We start from the raw sequence: 24,992 nt of genomic DNA, 5'->3' as shown, positions 1-24,992 counted from the left end.
GCTTAATGTCAAGCCATCTATGAACAACCTCCATTCTTCTGGTGTGTGATTCATATAGAGAGTGCCAAATAAACCATTTACACCCTTAAAAAATTTTTAAGTCTCTATAAATGTCAAAGATGGCATCAAATCTTTCTGACAAGTATGAAGCTGAGTTACCACCACAGTAATCTTTACATTAATCTTAACAGTTCAGCCTTATTTTTTGACTAATCTAGGTCTCTCACTAGATAGTTTAATTTGGCTGTGTAGGTGAAATACTGGGTGCAAAATCAGGATCCAAAGATGTTGATGGCATGTTTATAACATAACAAAGTTTAGTACTTCTTTCTGTTTCTGTGTCAGAGGTATAGGTTTCCGTCAGTTTAGGAATTGGCAAATCATCACTATGGGGTATTGGTTGTATAGCCTATAGTATATTAGGATACATTATAACATATTTCTTTTCTTTGACATGCTTATTCCCTGTTCTACAGGAAGCATGATGCAGAATAGCAATCACTCACATGAACTAACGGCTCTCTCCGCACCATTGGACTGCAAAGGGCATTGATATTTTTTGTGGTTTTATGAGTTTTACAGACTAGAAGCACATTAATTACAGCAGATGTATGGGGTCCAGGATTTGTCTTGATTTTCCACTTTACAGCCAAAATAGAAATTGTAAGCTTTTTTAACCATGGAAGACAGATTTCGCCTCTACAAAACAAACGTCACTTCCCCACAAGTATAACAAAACTGTTTGTGTTGTTAACACATTTTCGAGGCATCTTGCTTAAATGCTGTCTTACAACTGACCAGAAAAGCTGTGCAACAATTTGTGCCAATTAAGTCTTTCTTTTAGACGGAATATGTTCATATATGAGGCATGTTTCATTAGTGTGCAGATAAGTGCTAGTTTGAAGAACTGATAAACAATTTTAACAATTATTCAGCAGATAAAAAATTAATAGGTATTAGTTGTTTTTTTTATCTCTGATCCTTTTGACTGTTAACCAGTGTAATGATCATATAACATTCACGCACTGGTTGATGCGTTAAGAGGCTCTTGCAGGGGGGACTGCAGGTTGTATTAAATAGACCAACATTTAGAAAAATATGGTGTAAAATGATTCAGTTGAGATGTCTTAACTGTCAACAGTTTTATAAAAAAAATAATAATAATTGTGTAATAAATTTAATAATAAATTTAGTTATAGATGATTTAAAAACCGTAGGAAAACAGTTTCACACTTAACATTGAATTTTGAGTTCAGAAAGTTATCTTGAATTCAAAAGCCACTTTTGATCAATAACAGCGATATTAATCACCTGCCATCTAAAACCCATGGGGAATTTATAGAGCTGTTGACTAAGAAATATCAGATATTGCACAAAGATTTAATTTGTTATGCAACAAAAAACAAGGATATCATCTCATTAAAACATGATTATCAGGGTTCGTACGGTCTTTAAGAGTTCTTAAAAGTCCTTAGACTTTTTTCGAATCGATTTTTGGTACTTAAAAGTCCTTAATTTTGGCCAAAATCAGCAGAAGGTCCTTAATTTTAATTATCTGAAATTTCTGTCTGTTTTTATGACTACCATTTTGAGTGTGAATTAGCATTTTGGAGGAATATTTTTGGCGATTCACTGGCATATATATATTGAACCTTTCGAATGGGTTCATGAGTTATAATTTGTTTCTATTTCTAAAATAAATGATGGGATACTTTAGTTTCTAAGCAAGAAGTGAAACATAAGCATTTCGAAATTCATTTTTCTAATAACGAGGTTTTAGACAACTTTTCACACTTTTGGGGATGCGAATTCTTTTATTAAACGCTTCTAAATTTGGCGATTTATCAACATTTTGGCAATTTTAAGATCAGTTTCTATAGAAAATTTTTAATTCCGAGATCTAGGAATTTTTCGACAATTTTTTAAAGCTTCGTAAGATTGATAAATTTCATTAAAATAATGGCAATATATTGAAATTATATTTAAATAAAACATTTTTATTTTCCGCTGTCAGTTCAATAAAGTTTCATTTTGGCAACTTATTATACAATATTTTGAATCTGAAAAATAAACAAGGTATAATGCTATAAAGCACAATTTACGAAACAGCTTTTAGCAAAAGCAAAATTAGCTATGTAATTAATTAAAAAATGTGTTCTTTTTAATTTTTTCATAGTAAGAGTTTTTTTCCATGTAATTGTCTCAGAATATTCAAAATTCTCAGAGTATGCATCAATTTTTCTCTATAAAATTAATTTTACACTTTTTCCCTCCTTTTTTTTTCCAAAATATTTCTTGCTCTTTGCTGTAACACAAATGGTAGGGATAATTTTTTTTTTTTTTTTTTTTTTTTTTTTTTTAGGGTTTTAGACATTGCAGCTTAAAAAGTTTAAAAGGGTTTGAAGGCAAGATTTATAGACCTACGATTCTAGAGGATTCGAGAAATATGTGACAAAATGAAAAATGTCACCATGGTATCAACATGTGATGGATGTATTTTATAGAAAGTTTGCAATGAATTTCTTACTTTTTGGAAGAGAACAATGAAAACATATTTGCATGTTTTACTTCTGATACTAGAATCTTAACATGTTTATCTTCCCTTTATTTCCTCTACTTTTCACTAGGTACCAAAAATGCTTCTAATCTTATCATAGCCATTATAGAAAGGGATTTTTTTATTAATAAAAAAATTGAAAAGTTACAATTTAAAAGATTCATCTTAATGCATCATACACATAGCTGACACTAGGTATTTTCCCACCTGATGCAATCTCTGTCCTAAATTCTGCAGCTTAGTGCCTTTCTAAATTCTGCTTCCATTGCCTGCTCTAAATTCTAAAAGTTATGCCATTTCTAGATTTTGTTGTTCGGTGTGTCACTAAATTATAAAAATTCTGCCACATCAGCTCTGTAACCGGCCTTTACCGTATACATTTCATATTTCTTCTGAATGTTCATAGTACTAAATAAATAAAATTAGCCACTTTTTCTGTACATTCTAAATGCATTTAGTGTTTTTTAGAATAACAGAAATCTTTAATTAAATCCAAAAATTATAAAATCAAAAGGAAACGTGTTGAAGAAAGAAGCTGAATACATAAAGAAAATTATTCTTCAAAGATATGTGCAGTTATTATTATGTAAATTACCCAATTGTTTATTATTTCAGCCTTTACTATAATTTCCCATTTCTGTTTCTTCGTATGATAGAGTAACTGAGCCAGATTAAATTAAAATTTAATTGTATAATCTTTGACCACTAGTCCACATTACCATGAGGCCTCTTTGTGGCCAGGAGGGTCTGAGTGTACCCCCAATGTATTACCACTAGTCCACATTATTAGTTTGAATTTGACTGTTCTTGTTTAATTACATCACCGTGAACTGTAATTGATTTTATTAGCATCAGAACATGCCTTTATGTTTTAAATTCTTTTTAAATAAGAGGCTTATTTAAACCTTTGTCTGATATGTTATTTAATTTCAGACATAGCGATAATATGCTTCACGTCTGTCGGAGGTTTTGGACTATTTAACTTTTACCGGATCAAGTAAACTCTCGTAGGTACATTGTGGAGAGTTTGACAAGTTAGGAGATAAAGCATGCAGAAACTAGCGAGAGCATTGGTTTGCATAATAAGACAAATCTCCGATTTTTAGAAAAGATGCTTAAAGAGAAGAAAATCAATATAAACTAGCTAAAATGTCTGGGAAGGCTTCAAATTAAAATGACGGATAAATATTTTGATGAGTGTTGTTGTTACAAAATATAAATGTTTTGTAGCTTTTAATGTGCAATTATCCTAATATCATTTTGTCATAAATTACTTGTATTTTAAACTGTGAAATTGTATTAGATTTTGATTTTAATAGAGCTTTTATAACAAATATTTTTAAAAAATAAAATTTAATCGTTGTCATGTAAATCCATAATGACTAAGATTATCAAACTACCTAATTTAATTATTTATAACTAACTGCTTACCCTTAAAAATTATCTCAACATATTAAAACGAGTTTATTGCCTTTCATTAATACTCTGGTCACAAGATAAAATACAAAATTGTAACAATTCAAGTAAAACTTATTCTTTGCATCTACTGAGATTTAAAATAATACTAAACAACTTATCACCTCTGGTGCTTTAATTTCTTATTGAAAGTATATTAACTGGGTTACAACCGCTGGAACTCTACACAAAGCTATGACACTAACTGCATCAAACAGGGCCTGAGTAACTTTAAACACTTGGCAACCGTGCCTACATCAGGCCTTTCAGCTTTGTTCTAATCAGCAGGTCTCTTTCTAGACAAGCAGCCGCGGTGACAACATTCAGTCTCTTGTTACGAATCATGCTGATTAAACCTCTAGACTGACCAAGTATGTGACAAAATGAGACATGAAAAAAATCAACATAAAGCTAATTGTTAGTAAAACGTAAATGTCACTTATCCTCTTTCAAATATGACCAACTATTATTATAAGGTAAAATATATAATGCCACTTGGTAAATTGCATAAAGTTCATTTTATTTTCAAACTTATTAATAATTATGTTAATTAATTCATGCTTAGTAATAATGCATACTACTTAGGGATTATTTTATTTTTAGGATGGTATTACAAAAGTGAAATTCAGGCATAGATAATATTTTTAATTGAATTTATTCAGTTCCCATTTCTCATAGGTCCTTAATTTTTTCATTAATGGTCCTTAAAAGTACTTAATTTCCATGTGTAGAAATGTGTACGAACTTTGCATTATGTAATTTAATTAATACTTGAAACAAATCCAAAAGCTACTTCATTTCATATGCCTATCGTTTACCAAAAAAATTTATTTTTATGGGACAACATATTTGTATCTTTATTCTATGTAATTCTAAAATTAATTTTGTGTACTCTCCTTTATGTTGTTTATTTTTAATAAATTGTTTACAAAATTTTATTGAATAAACTAATAAATACCAAGTTGTATTAAATTAATTGGTAACTGTTTGTGACCGAGAATGAAATGTAACAGTTCCTGTTCTTTTAAATGGTGCCACCATGGAGTGTGGAGACTTTCAGGTTTTGTATTTCAATGTTAGCCTAGAGGAAAAGACAAATAAGTTATCTGATTACACGATGATTCTAATTAATGTGGATATCTGGAGTTATACTGTGCTAGCAACACTATCATATCTCATTTTTTTGGGGTACTTATTTGCTAAATCTTACATTAGCAAATGCATATATATAAATGTTCATCCTAAATTTCTGTCAAATTAGCATATTGATTTTCTTTCGTGTAATATTCAGTTGGTAATTATGCGTTAAGAACTTTTTTAAAATTTCCACACCAGTGTATTAAAAAGGAATAATATGTTAGAGCAAAGGTAATATCTATTATGTTGTATATTATTTTTTGATTGATGGGAATCTGGTCCAATAGTCCTCATGAAATAACGTAATTTTCAGGAAGGTGAATTATCAGCTGATCTATATTCATTTCATGAAGCAATATCCCATGTACAAGAAATGGAGGAGGAAGTCCTTGATTCTCATAAAGCTGTGATAGAAGTAAGTTAAAAGTTAAGCATCTTGATATTTTTAGGCATTTTGAACCATTTAAGCAAAAATAAATAATAAAATAAAACTAAAATAACAAAATTTGTTGTGTTGTTGTTACTTATGCTCACTTGTCTGACATAGTCAGCCCAAGCCCACAAACTTCCTTGTGGCAAGGAGCACAAGATTATGCCTCTCATTGGCAACAGACTTGAGCACCTTACAGGCGACAGTGTGATTTAGCTCAGTTCCGCCCCCAATTTTAATGGAAAACACCCTGGGGGGACGGGACTGAGGGTCTCCCATCCATCTCTCCTTCCACAAGTATATTACAAGAGGACTATTATTATAAAAGGGGACTTTCGGCTTTTCTTTCAGTGTATCTATGGATCTTCTTTCGGTAAATCTATAGTGTCGGTGTGGTACTTTATTTAAAGTACTACACCGACACTATAGATTTACAAACATCCATACCTTCTCTGGGATTCGAACATGTGGCACAGCAGTCAGCAATGCTAACTACTGTACCGGGTGGGTGGAACAGAATTTTGACAGTCAAATTATAGGACATGTATATGCTTAGGCAAAATAATTTCATTTTAAAGAAGGAAATATTTGTTGTTTTACACTGAGCTTTTGAAACCCTTATTTCATAGTTCTATCCAGTTCTGACTGAGCAAATTTAATTTCAAGTTCTTTAGATTTTAATAAATACTCTTTATATACTTTATACATATATGAGCTCACCAGTGGTCAAATGGTGAGTAAAGTCGCTGATCACTGGTGAGTAAAGTCGCTGATCACTGGTAAGTTCAGCTCCAGGTGAGCAGACTAGCTGCATGGACATTTTCAAGTTTTTCCTATGTGAGATATGGGTATGAGCAAGTTTCCCTTACAAAATCCTCCATGAAGAAATCCCTCCCTTTAGGCAGATAACCCTCAAATGCTTTGCTCTAATCAAATAAACCAAACTTATATGTGTTATATAGGGTTACTTATTCGTAAGTAAACATGCTATACATTAAAATAAATCTATTGGGCAAATTCTTTTCCATCAAAACGTTTTATATATATATATATATATATATATATATATAGCTAAACAGTGTTGCTAGTTTCATTATTATTATTTCATTTAAATATTTTTGAAGTTTACTTTAACATATTGTTGCAAATATTGTAAATAATTTTGGTGAAATTTTAATATTTTTTGCATATTATGAAATGAAAATTTAAAGAAGTGAAGCTTTGCCAAAAAAGTAAGAACACACGGGCGACTCTATTTATCATCCAGTAAATAGCTATCTCATTAAGTTGGCATGATATTACCAGGCTGGTGATGGTTTTGCTGACTAATTTATGTTGCCAAATTTGTTGGCATTTTAGTCTGGTCCCTGTATAATTGTAATGGTTATTGTAATTGAATAACTATAATTGTAACTGGGCCTTAGGTGTAACTTCAAGTATATGCCTTCCAGTAAGTTCAAGAAATGCAGTTTGTTAGAAATTTCTTGGTGGCCAGGTGAAAACTATATATGGCTGGAGAGAGCATCTGCAATCAGTTGTTATCAGTAGCGTATTGAATTCGGAATATTGAGATATCTATGAGAGCTTTGCCTTTTAGATGCACTTTGTATTGTGTTGTGTTTAATGTTCTTATTAGTTTGAAGTGTAAGTACTGATTGTACTCTGTGATACTGTGAAGAGCTGTACAAATATTTTTATGGAAAGTTCCAGTATAGTGAAGTGCTTGTGGTAAAATAATTTTATCAAGCTATCATCAGTGTTCTGTACATTCAATCTGTTATAAACTCATACACATGCAACAGTATGAAAGAAACAATGGGACCTGGTTTTTCTTGAGAAAATAGTGCATGTTCTTTTTGCTTAATATTTCACTAAACAGAAGTTATAGGCTTATTTGGTTATATAATAATGAAGCAAGTGACATAAATAGATATAGCTGCAGTAGACATAAATGGATGCATAGTTCCTCAATATATTTGATTAAAAATAAAAAGTTTGAAAATTATGATGCAGATCTTGAAATTTCTTTGCATAAATACCTAATATGAAATTTATTTTTCTTTTAAAGGCCTCAGAAAAATGGTTTAGAAGGGATAATGTGCTACTATCTATGTCTAATGATGTTGACTATGATGTTGATTGTAAGTAAAATATTTTCATTCCTTTTATAAATGGTAATTTACTTATTTTTTAAATAAATATTATGTTCAAATTTTTATCAAATCTATATGAGTAGTTTAGCTTATAATTTAAAATTTTCTTAAATATCTGTTGTTATTCTGTATTTCTGCCAGGTGTCATTCTAGGTAATATGTAAGCAAAGATTTATTTTAAAATTTTTGCCTTCATGCTAAATAACTACAGCGTTTGCTGCAATGCAATGTTCAGTCAAAAATTACTCTCATTATCATGAGTTTTTATTTGTATACTGTTGTTCCTCCTTCATCTGCGGCACACTGTAAACAACTCAGTCATAATAAATTGTTTGGTTAAGTACCTAAAGCACTGTCACACGTCACCATTATCCTTTGTTTTATTTTCTTAGTACATGTGCATTCAATTTTTTTAATATTATTTTGAATAGCTTCGACCCTGTTCTGTATTGATTCAGAAGCAGTTGTACTTCTCATAACTGCTTCTGAGTCAGTACAGAACAGGGTTGAAACTATTCAAAATAATACCATGAGAATCATCACTGGTGGAGCATTTTCTATTCCTATCCTGGCCGTGCAGTTGCAAACAATTATTGAGCCACTGACTCTTTGAAGGAAAATATGTGCTCTCAAGTTGGTCAAGAGATTGATAAGATATGGTGATTTCTGGAAGATGTACAGTCTTGCAGAATGCATGTTAAAACTCTAACTTAAATTTTTAAATGTGACAAATGAACTGTCTGATTTTTTTTATATATCTCTTCTTTTAACAGATCTTGATCTACTTGAGACTAGTGTGTTTCTAAGATATTTGAACTTGGAAAATTATAATTTAGACTTAGTTCTGCCAGTCAGTAAAAATTCCTGAGACAGAATTAAGGATGGCTGCTTTGGCCACTGTCGTAGAAAGATTCCCAACAATGCGCTGGTTGCATGTGTACATCGATGGTTCTGCTATAGGTGCTAATAAGTAATGCTGGTGCAGGGGTTTATTCTTGGCATTTTAACTTTAGCAGGGTTGGTAGTACAAATTGTACCAATTATGATGCTGAAGTGGCTGCTATCCAATTAGCCTTGACTGAAATCAGCAAAAGAGAAGATCAGCACTTTGTGATATTTATTGATTCACAGGCCACTATTAAAGCAATTTCTTTAGTCATACAATGGTTCTGTTCTAGATTGTCAGCTTGTGATAAATTCTCTAATAAATAATGGTGACAATGTTACTCTGCAGTAAATCCCAAATCATTGTAGAATCATGGGTAATGAGAGTGCTGACACTCAGGCTGAGGCTGGATTTGTGGTTCCTCAACCCAATCCTCCTGCTTGATATCACAGTGCTAATAGAATCCTTTGAGACAGATGTGGAGCTCATCTTTGAAAGAAGAATGGGGACTTGGTGAAGAGGAAGATTGGAGGTTCCCTAATGGAGAATCTCAGCAGGTTAAGCCAGTGCTGCTAACTTTAGATTAAAAACTGGATATGACTACCTCATGAAACACCTACAAACATTTAGTTTAGCAGACTTTCCATCTTGCCCGTTATGTGATATTCAGGGGTGTTTGTGCTCCGGGGAAACCCCGGAATTCCGGGGATTTTGAACTTCGATACCCGGAAATTCCGGGGATCGTCGTTCAAAAGGAAGTAGGAATAATAATGAATTATTTATTTTGATCTGGGTAATTTTGCTTGCTCTGGAAGCAGAAAACGCAAGGTCAGTGTGTGTGGTGAAAACTTTTCCTTTCTTACTCCAAAGGCAGTGATAATGCGGGAAAAGGGGGGGAAAACTTCTTTTTTGTTCCTTCCTTATTGCGAGTTATGACTCATTCCCCCAGTTCTCAGACATTCTCTTCTGGATTCTTTTCGGCAAGTAGGCGCAGCAGAAAAAGAAGGAAGCGACTTCGTTCGTCCAGATGTGCGATCACATGACTCTGGGTTCAAAAGTCTTATCTCTCCTGGCATGGCACCAATAAGTAGAGAAGGGGGGTTTTTCGCCGTATTAGCTATTTGTCATTGATCGCTTCTCAATTTTTTTTCTCCGCTGTGTAAAATTTTCGTTTCATTTATTGATGCACGTGTAAATTTTTCATTTAGTTTATTGAAATATTTTTTTATTTATGTACGCAAGAGAATTTCACTATGAAATTTCTTGATATAAATAGTGATATTATACAATTAGAAGGTGTCCGGAATACATTTAGGTGAAATTGGATTGAACGGAGAGATGGTAATCGGGATACCATCGGCACATGGTGCAAGAAAATAAATGTTGCTGGACAAGCATATTGTGTTTTTTGTAACTCACTACTGAAGTATGGTGGGGAAGGATTCAAGGCTTTCACAAATCATTCTAAAACTGTGACGCACATAAAATATTCAAAGTGCATTAGACATTCAATGACTTTAAGTAATTATGCTAATTAAAAAATTACTGATGACTTACTGGAGACTGATGCTCGGCCATTGGATATAGTGACAAGAAAAGCACGCCAAGATTTATTAATAACTTTATTTATCGCTGAGAATTCTCTTTCTTTCAATGTAGCTCCCAATTTAATTGAACTGTGCAAACAGTTGAGCTGCGATCAGACGGCACTAAACTCGTTGGAAATGTCCAGGACTACTGCATGTTATAAGATGAAATATGGGCTTGCAAAAACTATTAAAGAAAATATCATTAAAACTTTAAAGGAGACTCCATTTTCTCTAAATTTGGATGAAAGTACTAGCAATGCTCAAGAAAGTATACTGGCAATATTGGTGCAGTTTTATGACAACAATCAAAACGAAGTTGTAGTTCATCATTTTGCATCTCTAAAGATGGAATCTTGCAATTCAGAAGCTGTTTTTAAAGCAGTTGTTAATACTATTGAAGATAATAATATTCCATGGGCAAACTTAATTAGTGTATTAATGGACTCATGTAACACCATGCATGGGAAAAAAAAAGGGTGTTGAAACCAGACTACGATCAAACAAAGCACCCCACTTATTAGATATTGATATTGACACATGTCACACAGCTAATAACTGTGCAAAAAAATTTGCTTCATGTTTTGATAGATACCTAGAAGATTTGTTTGATAACATCTATTTTGATATGAAAAGCTGCAGTAAAAGAGAAAATTTTTTCAAAATCTGTGAATCCCTTGCCATTAAAAAACTTAAGCCCTTGAATAAACCAGACCATAGGTGGGTGTACATTTTATGTGTTTTAGAAAGAATCAAAGATCTGTAGAATGCTCTTATTGCATTTTATTTTCACTACTTGGATAAAACTGATAAAGGGGATTATTTTTCTTATGTTGAAACTGTATACAATAAAAGAAATATTTTTGCAGCTCAGAAAAAATTGTTGAAGGGGTGTATTCTTGCTTGCATTCCCAACAACTCACAAAGGATGCTTTAGCTCAGGATAAAAGAATACTAAATGGGTTATTTGTTATGCAAAACAAAACTTTATTGCATATGGCATTATATTCAGCAGTATTACTAGAGTTCAACACATATATTAAATTATTTGAAACAAAAAAACCAATGCTTCATTTAATACATTCCAGTATTTATAAATTGATGGCAAAATTTTTCTCTTTTTTTATGAAGCCAGAAAATATAGAGTGCACATCTTATAATGATTTATTAAAGGTTGATGTCACAAATCCAGAATTCCACCTACCTAACAAAGTAATATTTACTGGTGCAGAAGCTTCCACTCTCCTGAAGAAATTATCAAAAAATCATCCAATAGCAAAAAAGAATTCCAAATTTCTCTGATGAAAGGTTATACTAATACAGCACAGCATATGAAACAGAAATTACCCCTTAATTCATATCTAATTAGTTTTACAGCATTAGATCCAGAGCTAAGAGGTAAAACCAGTACAATATTAGCTTTTGAAAAATTATCATCTTTTATGTCCCATATTTTTAGTGATAATGAAAAGTCAAAAGTAGAAGCTGAAATAAGGTTATACCAGAGTGATATTGATATCACCAAAGAAATGCTCTACACATCTGAAGAAAGTGGAAATCAAGTCAAGTGTACAATTGATAAGTATTGGTCTAAAGTTTTTAATTTAAAAGATGATTTCACAAATGATTATAAGTATCCTACATTGGCTAAATTGGTCGAAGCCTGCCTTAGCTGCTTCCATGGCCCATTAGTGGAAAGTGCATTCAACTTAATGTATACACTTGTCACTGACTATAAAACCTCTCTTAAGATTGATTCCCTAGATGCAGTGCAGACTATTAAATATGATTTAATGGCTTCTAAAGAAACCTCATGTGAAAAATATGGCTCAAAAAATCCAATGACTAATCCAATTCACAAAGATCTCTTACTGAAAAAGAACAGAAGTTGGAAAACATATCAAGAGGACTTAAAAACGTGTATTTCAGTTGAGTCACCCATAAAAGTCTCTGAAAAACCTTCTACATTAGCAGAAAAGCAAACTGCTTCTACCTCTGCATGTGCAGTTCTCGAGGAAATTTCTTCAACTGTAAATGAGGAAAATAAAAGTCAACCTTCCTGCAATTATGAAGTTCACCATAAAAGAAAGACAAGCCCACAAACATCAGAAAATAAAAAAAAGCAGCAGAAATTAGATAATTTTTTTAAAAGAATTAATTCAGGTAATTTAAAATATTTACATAAAATGTAGTAGTTTATATGTTTGAAAATTTATGGTTATTAATTTTGCAAAAAAAGTAATTCATTGAACTTTTATAATTAGGTCATTCAATACTTCATAATTGTAATTTTTAATTTCTCTCCCCCCCCCTTCTCGAAACTCCAAAATGTCGGTAATAAGTTCGTAAAAGTTTCAGGGGATTTTTTGGGTTCCCATAAACACCCCTGGATATTGATGACATGTATGGTGACCATCTGGACTCTTGTTCTAGACTTAAAACCACCTTTACACATTCAAAAAATCGAATCCCCCCCCCCCATTTATAGAAGCTGTAGACATTTCTGAATCTGTTTAAACAAATGGCGTTAAGATATTCGAATGAGAACCTTAAAAATTATGAAATGAAGAAAATGATTCTGAGGTAAATATTGCCAGATTGGGCTTTTAAATCATCACCTGACGTTTGTTTACATTTGTACGTGCTGTTGCTTACGAATGTTCACTCGTAGATTGCTTTAATTTTTACTGTTAACATCATATATATTGGTAAAACTGAATGTGTCGGACAGATTCAGAAGAGAAACTTAGTGACAATAAAACTCTCCGTGAAAAAGGTCACCTTCCGGATGATAATATAACCGAATTGGCAATTTATTGTGTAAATACTATTAGAAAACTTTGCAATTCTGTAAAAGATATGCAAAAGGCAGTGTGGGTAATATTTTACAACAAACGTTCAACCAACGTGGAACCTACTCACAATTTTTGCCAAACAGGAGAGGATTCGTGGTGTATGTATCAAAGAGTGAGTGCGAGTGAAACTCTGAAATCATACAAACATAAAAGTTCAATTCCACCACCTGTAATGGATGATACCAAAGATATATTTAAAGATCTTATCGCGGTTTTTACTAAAAAAGTGTTTAGGAGGACATACGCAGAATCCAAATGAATCGTTGAATGCTTTGATTTGGAAGTTGTGTCCTAAAAACTTTGGGTATGGTTATAATATTGTTAAGACAGCAGTGAATGAGGCAGTTATTATATATAATGATGGTCAACCTGGGCGATTACATACTATGAATGAACTTGGATACCGAATTGGTGATAATGCTGTAAAGTTTGCAGCAGACACTGATCACTGTCGTATTCAATCAGCCGAAATAAAGGCAGAGATGTCTGCGATACATGCTCGCAGAGCAAGAAAAAGAACCAAACTTGTTGCAGTAACAGCTATTGAAGAACAGGAGGATATGGTATTTGCAGCTGGGCAGTTTTAAACTGTTTTAGTATTATTTGAGAGAACATATATTAAAAAATTTGAAACTTTAAAACCATTTTTCTCAAAATGGTGATTTTTATACTTTCGCGCACTCTTTAAAAAAATCTATCATAGCTATTGATTTAAAAATATCAGTGTAAGTAACTGATGATATTGCTCAAAAACTGCACCTACTTTTTCTTTGAAAAATTATTTTTTAAATATTTATATAATTTTACTTAAAAAATTTTTAATGCTTTTTCTGTTTTTTAAGATATTATTGTAATGGTGGTAATATTCTTTGAGATTTTAAAATTTAAATAGGTGAAGAATCATACCTAATGATATTTTATTACAAAATTATAAAAATTATTACTGTGACTAAATTTGTATTATTGTCAGTTGGCACGCTGTGCTTCAGTACAAATTTTAAATTTTCGGAAAATACAGTTAGTTTTTTTCTTTATAAAACAAATTCTTATACACTATTTGACTTATTAAAACTCGAAAATCAGCTAAAATTCTCACTTTTTGTGTTGTGCAAAAGTGATGACTTCCCTTAATGACTTGGCATTGATTAATGCTGTCAAAAATTGTTGTACTTTTTTTATGTTTCTGAATTGTATTGGGTTGCCTGTCACAGACTTAATGGTGGGCATGCCTAGGTCTGACATAGGATTTTAAAAATAAATTTAAAAAAATAATAACTTTTTGATATAAGTGATTTAGTTGGTGCTGGAAAAACCCATCACATTGTAAATATTCTTGAAGTCTTAATCTATTAATAGCCAAGCTATCATGTCATACAGATTAAAAAAAGAATCATATATACTCTGTCACAAAAAAATATATGCACCCAGAAGGAAACAAACTATTATCATGAAACTTAAAATGTGCGTAATGTATGAGGAGATAATGTATGAACAAATGATTACAAATTCAGCATAAAAGATCTTTTATTAAGAACTCATGGAACTTCTGGAAGCTATACAAACCGAAACACATCATGGCATTGAGTCAAGTAGGTCACCTATGACCCCCTGTGGAAGATTATGCCATAGTCTTTGTAACATCAAAATTAATTCACCAATATAGCAGTTTCCTTGCAAGCATGTTCCAAACATGCTGTATTGGTGAGAGGTCCGGTGACCTGGCAGGTATGGGAGTATAAGATATCTTTGAAGACATTGTTGGAAGAGTTACGTAGTATGTGGATGAGCATTGTTGATAAAGGGCACCTGGGTGACTTGATAGCATAGGCAGTACAACCTGCATTAAGATATCATCGACATAACTGGCGAGTCGTCACGTTACCTTGAAGGATGACTTTAAAGGTAATCGCATTTCCCAACAAATCACTCCCCCATGCTGTCACACCTTGTGTAATCATTGTATGTCACTCGACAACAAATGCCAAATTGGACCTCTGGCCTGGCCTTCTCTACACTCTTGTGCGCTGGTCATCAGCTCTGAGACTGACTTGGGATTCATCGCTGAAGATAACACGTCTCCAGTCTGTTACACTCCAGCTTGCCCGAATTTGGCAAAAATCTAATCAGTCGTGCCTATGGTGTGAGGTCAGTGGTAGGTGTCTTAATGGATGTTAGCAACATATACGAGCATCGGCCAGTCATCTCTGAATGGTTTCCTTTAATTCCACCAGATGCCTGGAAGGTGGTAAATGATGTTGAATCGATGCTAGCGACGTTATTGCAAGGGACCATTCTTATGATTATGCGAACCTTGTGTTCCTGACCCTGATTCTCCATGACGGTAGACTATCCATTCCGTGATCCTTTGTCGCCGACAACGAGCAACTGCCATATCGTCTCAAACGAGGTGGTCGCCAGGTCACCTGTTTGACCAACCTGCTTCTCTGAGGCCCACTATACGTCCCTTCTCAAAGTCGAGCAACTGTTCATACTGCTCCCGGTTACATCTTAGAAGCATCTTTAGTCACAGTACCGTCCATTCAAATTGAAAAATTCGTTTGAGTAGCCCTATGACATGAGCATTCCATACTTTTAAACTCTCCCAGCTGCACATGTCATATGTGCATAGCGCTTACCCGTGTCTCATTGCCGTCAAAATTGAAATTATTTGTACATCTCTGTTGAGATTACATTCCTGGTGAGTTTCGTGATTGTGGCTTGATTTCTTCTAGGTGAATAAATTTTTTTGTGTCCGAGTGTATGTAATAAATCATTTGAAGTATGTTTTATCACAAATGGGTGTATAAGTTAAATTACACTGCACTGATATAAGTATTTCTTCAGAAATTGATAAAAAATTGTTTATCATTTTTAGACAAAAGGGGCAATTTGCACAGAAAGGCTATTAATTTTGTTTTGGCATTTTGCATTGATTCACTATAAACGGTGAATCCCTTTTTAAATTGTTTGCCACCAAGTATTAGAGCCCTGTATAATATTTAATGAAATTAAATAATGAAGAATATGGATAAATGTATGTGTGTTTCTCGCATTGTGGTAAAACAGCGGTACCTAGAGTCATCAAATTTTAAATTATGTACGTATCAGGAAGCTCAAATTTGGAATTTGTTTTATCTGTTTCATATTTTATAAAGCATTTATGAGTTTATTAATAAGAAACTCGGCGATTTCAAAGTGAGCAATGGCAATACTGTGAGATGGGGTTAAAAACATTTTTATCTTCTGTGCGCAACACTGCATCAGAAATTCTAAAGATATGCTTTTTTAAATATTTTGTGATGTTGCTGTTGGATTGAATTTTATGGTTTAAGTGCAAAGAACAAGATATTTAATAAATAAAGGTAACGCATAAAACATTACAAAAACGTCCCTTTGGGCGTAGTATAAAATCTGAAAGCTTTGAGATTTTTTAATTTTTAGTCCAAAGGGGCTTTGTCCCTAAAGGACTATTGTTTTCATTTTGCGATTTTGCGTTGGTGCTCTCTAAAAATCTGTTTCACTTTTCAAACTGTTGCCACCAAATGTTAGTCCTGCATTATATTTGAACAAATAAAATAATGAAAAATCTGCATAAATGTATGTATATTTGTCGCATTGTGATAAAACAACAGTACATAGAGCCATAAAATTTTGAATGATGTAATCACTGCTAATACACGTAATTTAAAATCTGAAATCTTTCAGATTTTCTTTTTTAATTTTTGTGAGTGTGTGTGTTTGTTTTTTATTGCAAATAAATAAATGTATTATGATATTGGTTTTAAATTATGCTGGTCACTTGTAAGAGCGTAAACCTGATCACTGTAAGAGGGTTCATCGAATGTATTTTATATATAAAGGGGAAAAACACATGTTGAAATAAATATTGTTTTGTTGATAGCCGAAAAAATTTTAGTTTTATTCCTTTATATGTTCCGTTGCTAATGATTAGTGGACTGTAATGTTGACTTGTGATTATACTCTCAGTAGAACTCAAGAAACGTCGGATTCATAATCTTGACCTAATATCTTTATTGGCTTTTTTAAACATCATGTTGGCTGAGGAATGGTGACTCAAGAACCTCTGCGTCGTTGGAACTATAGTAACCCCTGAAGTCCAAGCGCACGCGTAAAAACACTGATTAATTTGCATTTGCGTCGATCCTCAGCTCAATAACTAGAACTACAATTTGCATAACAACAAACATACTCCTAACCTTGAAGTCCCAAGGGGTGTTCAAACAATAAACTGTAAGTTATCAAAACTAATAGACCTGAAAAATAAAAAAAGTTTCTAATATCATGAATTAAATGCAAAAGGACATAGCTTTGCATAAGAACTCTAGTTCCACAGTCTGTAGGATTTTCTTTTCCAGCAACATAATTCCATTGAATACCTGGAACAGCTTCCTGAATCTTTGCAACCCGATTTGCTACAAAAGGTAGCCAACAGCACGGCTCAAACGAAACCCATGCCAATGTAACCCACGAGTTGATCCATGTGTAAATACTGTTAATCGGAAGTTCTATGCATGATTAATACTGCACATAAGATGTTGGTTAAAAGTACACAACACACAACTCCAGTCTCAGAAAAGAATTATTTTTTTAACAGAGCAACTCTGGTTTTTGATGTCAGAAGGCTAACCTTGACTGAAGAGTCAGAGCTGATTGTATGTAAAATGTGGCAGCATTCCAATAATTCTGTTGATGATAAATACTGGTGTTGTAAATGACACTTTCGCTGGAAAATTTGGAAAGGGATTTATTTGCGCAATTCCGTTAGTCGTCATATCCAACGATCCTAAACATGAAATAAAAACTTCCGCATTTGTTCTCAATAACCCGTCTCTATACACATTGTTCTGTAATCAGATTCGCTTGGCTGCCAGATCAAGGAGTCCTCTACACAATTGGTAGTCGTGAGATGAATCCAACACTTTAATAACAGCCGTGCATAATAAAACTTCATGCTGAAAATTAAAGTCTGATACACAAGACTTAATTACTGAACTCATGAAATTCTCCCCTGTTTAGCCAATTGAGTATGAGGTACTTGTACAGGGAAAAATTTCTGGGCCATCACTAATAACGCATTTTTGGCTCATTTTGAGTTCTTTCAAAATGCAGTAATGTGTGATGATTTTTAAAACACATTTTACATTTATGAATATTTCTACACTTGAAAGCTTTCTGATTTGAAACTATACAATTAAAACGCATCGTTTTTCTTGAAAAAATTAACATGCTTCTAAATATTCAGATTTCAAAACTTAATACATTTTAAATACTGAATGACTGCCTTTACAGTTCGTACACTGCGTGTAAATCTCTGAAGCCAATGAGGTTAATTTGTCTTTCACATTTTGTTTTTAACACTTTATTGCTTACCTACTTGCAGAGTTCTGGTGAGAGATTTTAAGAATTCTAAAAGGTCATTAAGGGTTGGTATTTCCTCTCATTTTAACATTCTTTCCTCACCATCCTCTCATAGAAGAAGAATCTGATTTAAATTTAAATTGTACTATTAACATTAAAATAGTATCCGCAAATTGTTCTACTTTGAACCTCAGATTCTCAAATGAACATCCACATTCGGTCACAGTATCTACTAATGTTAATAATTTACTGGCATTTTCAGTTTGTAAATTTGATAAATATAATATTTCCTTTAACAATGATGAAAATAATTCTCTGTTATGTAAAAATCCTTGACACAGTAAATTCCATGCTATTTCAAAATTTCTACTACAAATAGTTAAAGCCTAAACAATCCTTACTGCATCTACCTGTAAAGAACATTTTAAATATTGTAATTTTTGTGCACCCGATAATTTGTCATTATCCACTATCGCATTTTAAATAAATCAAAAAATGATAGCCATTCTTCAACACTGCCACTAAATATAGGAAGAGTTAGCTTAGGTAAGCCAATACTCGCTATTTCACAAGATTTAGCCTCCACAATGATATCTTTAACATTCTTAACATTAACTCTGATTAGCATTAAAAATAACTCATCAACAGTATCTTGCATATCTTGTTGTTCTTCAGTGAACGCATCAATATCCTTTTCTTCACAAACTACAAAAATGTTACTAAAAATATCCAAAATTTCAGTCATTACATTATTAAATCTCATCTTGAAAAGTTATAACTGAGCGTAATCAGCAAAGTCATAACTCACTGTAATTTTCTCCTTTAGTTTAGTTAACTTTAGTCTTAGCTACATGCTTTTTCATCTATCTAATAAGAAAGAGTTAGAATTACACTGGCTCACCAATTTTACTGCTGCTCCATAGTTGACGAACCAAAAAACATATATGTTCAATGGTTAATGATTAGTGGACTGTAATGTTGACTTCCAAATATAACCTGCAGCAGAACTCAAGAAACCTCAGGTTCATAATCTTGACCGAAACTCTTAATTGGCTTTTCAAACATTACATTGGCTGAGGAACGGTGATTCAAGAACAGAGCAACCCTCTTGCTTTAAATGTGCATCTCAAAAAAACTTCTGCGCCATTGGAACACCAGTAACCCCTGAAGCTCCAAAGGCATGCTTAAGTACCCTAAGTATTTTTGGTTTGCGCTGCCCCTCTGCACAATGACTAGAAATGCAATTTGCATAATAACAAATATTGAATGTTCTTAACTTTCTATTTAGTAAATCAAGTGCATGTAAGGAAATTAAGTTAAATTTGACTGTGTTATTTTTCACTTTAAAAATAGAATTAGAAAGCTGAATTGTGCATGTTAATAAGCGTGTGTAGTTAAGATGGTTAGTAGAGTGTTATTTTATTATTAGAATATTTGATTATTACAGTTGATTTAAAATTCCTGCACTTAAAAAATTTTGTAGAGTTTTTAGTTTATTTAACAGCAGAAAATAATATTAATGCTACAATTAAGTATGCTACAGAAATACACAAACTGGAAATGCAGCTGAGAAGCTTCAGATTTCATATTATTTATTTCCCCCCATATGGTTTGTAATTGAGTATGGAGGCACTGTCGAAAAAAGAAATCACTGTGATAGTGGTATGTTATATGGAAGTTATTAGTTAATTGTATAACACTTGCACAGTATTAAAAATTTTGTCTTTTCTATTTGAAAATTTGCCTGAAAATTATTTAATTTTAAATGTGTGTTTTAGGAATAGAATGTTAGTGGTATTTTTCTCCATTTTATATTAATAGTCTTTTAATGTATGTTAAATGGCACTTTAATTTATATTGTAAACCTCATCTCTGTGAACTAATTTATTCCTAATAGTAATTCATAAAGCAGGAGTTTGTAAAGAAAGGAATAATCATCAATAAAAATTTTGCTTCCAAAAAGGGGTTGCCATTACAAGGATAGACTACTAGATGCCCACTTTCTTTTAGGTGAAAAGATTTGGATAGTTTGCAGTTTTTTCTCTTAAACTACTTAATTTTCATTTTCAAAAAACTATTAATTCCAACATCTTATAAAGCAAATTAAGACTATTTTTCAGGGAGTAATTTCATGAAACATTTAATTATGTAGATTAATATCTGTTTGTAGTAATTATCTAATTTTTTGTGTTTTAGCGTATGCTCAACAACTGGAAACTCTTATAGCAGAAAAAATTGATGTCTTGTCAAAATTAAGTGGTAAGGTCATTACAAGTTTTATTTCTGTATTTTATATTTGTTCATCAGTAAAACAGTAATAATGTATTCACGTTTTGAATTTTATTAAATGGTCATTAGTAGAATAAATAATGTTCATATAAGCCATTTAGAATTTTGCAAACATTTTCATTACTTGATGGTGGCAATGATAAATGCAAGTGTAACAGGACTCTTTTTTAGTCTCATTGTATGTTTCCTCATCAGGAAATCAAAAAATTCATCATGCACATTTAAGTTTAATAATCACAGAAATGTAGATAAGTACTGCTTAGGTAAAACAAAGTGGGGGTATAAACAAAATGTATGTAGATTTATAAATATTTTGTATTTGTCTATTTTTATTGTCAAAGTTAATAGCAAGCTACAGAACGTGAGTTTAAGAGACTTCATCATTATAATAATTCAACTTTTATCTTCATTTTAAAAATGAAGCTTGGAAAATCTTGAAGGGTCAGGGAACTGAAAAATCCTTCCTTTTTTACTTTTACTTACAATATAGTTAATCATACGAAATAATAGGAGTGTTGTGATCAGGAAAAATTGCAGTTGTTGGGTTTCAAGGAAATATCCATTTTAACTATTTTTTTGCATGTCTATATGAACGAACAAAATAAAGGACTCCCTTTTTTTTCCCTCCATAACGTTTGCACATAAGTAATAAAAAATGATTAGCTGTAAAACATTGAAATTTTGTATATGGGTCTGCTATAACATCTAGCTGTGCAACTCCCCCCCCCCCCCTTTTTTTTTTTTTTTTTTTTTTACAATTAGCAATACCAAAAGTATATGTATATATCCACTTTCCATACCCAGGTTTTGCTTTTGCAGTTGCTGTCTGTAGTCATATATACTTCCATTTACAGAAGTATTTTAAATGATAAAAATATTCATGTTTTGGCAATTTGAAATTTTAAAAAAAAATTAATTTTGGACATGCTACAAAATTTGATTTTTAATGCGATCTTTTTTCAGTTCCTGTACTTATACTTGGGAAAGTTTTATACTCATTTTGGGAAAATAAAAATACAAGAACCCTCGTTTAACTCCATTATGAAAAACTGACTAGAATAGTTAATTTCAAAATTTGCAACTTTTATGTCGTTTTCAACTAGCTTTGAGGGATTGTATATTCGGGTTAGAATAATTCAAAGAAATTAGTTTAAATGAAGTGTAGCCAAACGTCTGTATAATTTTAATAGGCTGTTCAAGGAAGTTGTGGTGTGTACATTCTATTTTTAAAAAAAGTCAGAGACATTAAAATTATGAAGTGCAGATTGAAAATTTCATAAATTTAGACTATTTTATAACAATTATCATTGTTTCTGTAGATGAGATTTGTAAACTCTGAAATTAACTGCTAAAGAAGTTGTAACTGATCTCATTTTGTATGGCATGGCTCTTTTACTATAACTAGAATCACATTCATAACTATAGTTTTCTCTGTTCACCAGCTGTTTAAAATATGAACAGAATTTGTTAACGCTCTGTATAAACATGTATATCTAAGGCAAAGATTATGTAAAATAAAATTATAATGCTATTAACCCCTTGAACTTTTTTTTAAATGTCTTTTTTTCTGTTCTAAAAGTAGTAACATACTTATAATAATTTTTCCCAAAGAGTCATTTCTTAATTACCACTTGTCATATGATGTTTAAAATGTTTTAAATAGTAACCTGTAAAATAAAATTGAGAAAGAAAACAAATTAAGAGTTACTTTAACTTGTTGTTATGGAGTAAGAGAGCAACAAAAGGAGTACTTGATGTTGAAACTGACAAAATGATATTCCTTAAAATTTCACATCAACAATATGTAACTTATTTTAGAAAGAAAATTTGTTGCACTGTTTAAAGAAAATTATTCAAAAATACTAAAAGTATTGTTAGAAATAAGCAGAACTAAAATAAGAATTATTAGAAACAGATATAATGAAGTTATATCTGTTTTAGTACTTCTCTGTAGGTCATATTTTTTGCAAAGATAGCATAATTTAAAAGGCATCACATTATGTGGTTCTACATTATATTTAATATTTGTATGAATTAAATATTCTACTGAATCTAGTGTTATTCTGCTTTATTTTGAAGCATGACAGGAATAATATTAATGGTGAATGATTTATTTTTATAAATTTAGTTCACAGAATGAATCTGTCCTGCCTCTTCAGTTTGAAATTTCTTTTTAAGAATCTTTTTTGAATGGTTTGATATCTATTTCGTACATATTTTCTTATTTAGTTTCATTATTTTGAAGAAAAATAAGAATTATTAAATGAAGTTTTTGTAATGTTCATAGTTATTTCATTGCATTTTGTAGTAATGAGTAAAATCACTCAGTTACTCATAATTAATTTGTTTACTAATTCGTTATGATAGGTCAAGGAAATTGTTCAAATTTGGTCATAGAAAATTCAAGAAAATATTGAATTTTAGTGAGAACCTGTTATAGCATCATTGAATAGAATTGTGGTTTTACTGTGCTTAGTTTTTATATATTTATATGTCTATCTCTTAATATTGTTTTCTTTTTCAGAAAAAGTATCTATTTTTCGTCAACAATTAGCTGAAGAAGAAAAAATTAGTAAAACAATGAAGAAAAAATGAAGTTTTTAAGTTGTGGACTCCTCTTATCCATCTGTCAATTTACAGAAAAAAAAAGGTCTGGGATATAAACAGTCTCTGCACTTATAGGTTTGTAGGTAACTGCCTACCTCAGCCTAGTCAACTTTGTGCCTCTATGTATATAAATCAACATGCTTTGACTTACATGACTTTACTGTATCATCCTCAACTCTTCTGAGTTTGCTGGAGAATGGGAAAACTTCCTATATCACACATGGAAAATTCTGCTCCTGGCAAAAGAAAACTTTTATAATTTGAGTGGAATCTAATTTTAAACATTTTTTTACTTACAAACGTTGCTTCCATTTTTTAGTTCTGTATAAACTAGCTGTGTGTATAAATAAAACCAAAAGTAGTTGTATAATTTTTATTATTTTTGTCTGCAGATGCAATATTTTTTATTGTGAGTTTGCTGTATGCTTGCTTGTAGAAATATGAAGTAAATTTAAAAGTAATCAATTTTAAAGTTTTATTTTGAAAGTAGTTTGAAATATTTTGCTTTCTATTAAAATAATCTATCTCATCTGTGATGCCTAAAATTATATTGTAATTTGTTGTGCCTAAATTGTAAAGGCAATGATGCTTACAACAGAAAGCTTACGTGTAGGCTTGCCTTGCAAATTGTAAATTAAAATAGTTGTAAGATTTTGTGTCTAAAAGAAGATAAAATAAATGCTTTATATTTTAATTAAATTTGATTTGTACAAGTGATATGATGATACTTTATTAATGCTTATTATCCTTTCAAATATTGTAAGTTCCTGTTTTACTTAATATTTTATAACAAAGTTAATTCAAATAATTTGAATAAAAATTATTACATTGTACAAAATTGGAATTCTTTTGTTCAGTTGTACCAACTAGCTTTACTCTTTTTTTGTGTCAGTGCCAATTCAGTTTAGTCTTGGCTTTGGGAATATTTCATACTAATGCAGGACTTAAAAACTAGAATAAAGTATGGTATTTAAGTTAGTTTGTGCTTGTATTGAATAATTTTATTTTTATTTGTCTGTGTGTCTAAATTATTGCATTATTAATTTATTGAACTTTTTATATATTTTTACTTTTTCTGTGACTAGTAATTTGCTCAGAATTTTTCTCCCTTAATTTCTTCATTCTAATTTATGAATTTTTTTATTATTATCCATGTTTGTAAAACCTTTTATGTGTATTCTAATGAAATTTCAAAATTGAAGGTTTTGGACAGATGTCTTTCTATACCTGCCAAATTACAAAAAATTGTTATGTTCATAAATTTCTTTTTAGCCTTGAGTTGTATTCACTGTGAGTTATAATACAAATATTAGATTTCACGAACAAATTAAAAAATTAATTGCAAGAGGCCTTTTGAAACTTTTTAGGTATATTGTGAGAACAAATTTTATTATTTTAATTTAATTAATTTATATTACTTACAAAATGAATCTCTGTTCAATTTGATAATAAAATGTAACAAAGAAAACTAATGAAGGAATTGCAGTTATTCTGTGAAATTGCTTGTATTATTATTCAAATACACGCTTTCTTTATTATCTGCAATAAAATCTTAATTATAGAATTAAAGAATACAAAAGTGCATGAACAATGATAAGTACTGTTCCTTATGTTAAAAATAACACAAAATACTCTCACTTTTTTTTTTATTTCAACCA

The 24,992-nt window shown here is 31.4% G+C and overlaps 1 protein-coding gene across 4 annotated transcripts in view; it reads left to right on the top strand.

The window, feature by feature from the left end:
- The window catches only part of Klp10A (kinesin-like protein 10A), a 115,749-nt gene extending 91,137 nt beyond the window's left edge, over positions 1-24,612 (top strand). For all 4 annotated transcript variants that reach the window (XM_085811535.1, XM_085811534.1, XM_085811532.1 and 1 more), the window contains 4 exons: positions 5,463-5,564; positions 7,648-7,720; positions 20,635-20,697; positions 23,252-24,612. In XM_085811535.1, coding sequence (XP_085667661.1) covers positions 5,463-5,564; positions 7,648-7,720; positions 20,635-20,697; positions 23,252-23,322 — 309 coding nt within the window. In that variant the 3' untranslated portion in view covers positions 23,323-24,612. The remainder of the gene's footprint in view (positions 1-5,462; positions 5,565-7,647; positions 7,721-20,634; positions 20,698-23,251) is intronic.
- Positions 24,613-24,992: the final 380 nt, after the last annotated feature.

This window comes from Stegodyphus dumicola, chromosome 2, assembly GCF_044657685.1.
Source record: "Stegodyphus dumicola isolate Sdum_Otavi_A_Nest chromosome 2, ASM4465768v1".
Taxonomy (NCBI): Eukaryota; Metazoa; Arthropoda; class Arachnida; order Araneae; family Eresidae; genus Stegodyphus; species Stegodyphus dumicola.
The sequence above is the reverse complement of the archived record's forward strand: the minus strand, read 5'-3'. Positions and strand labels throughout refer to the sequence as shown.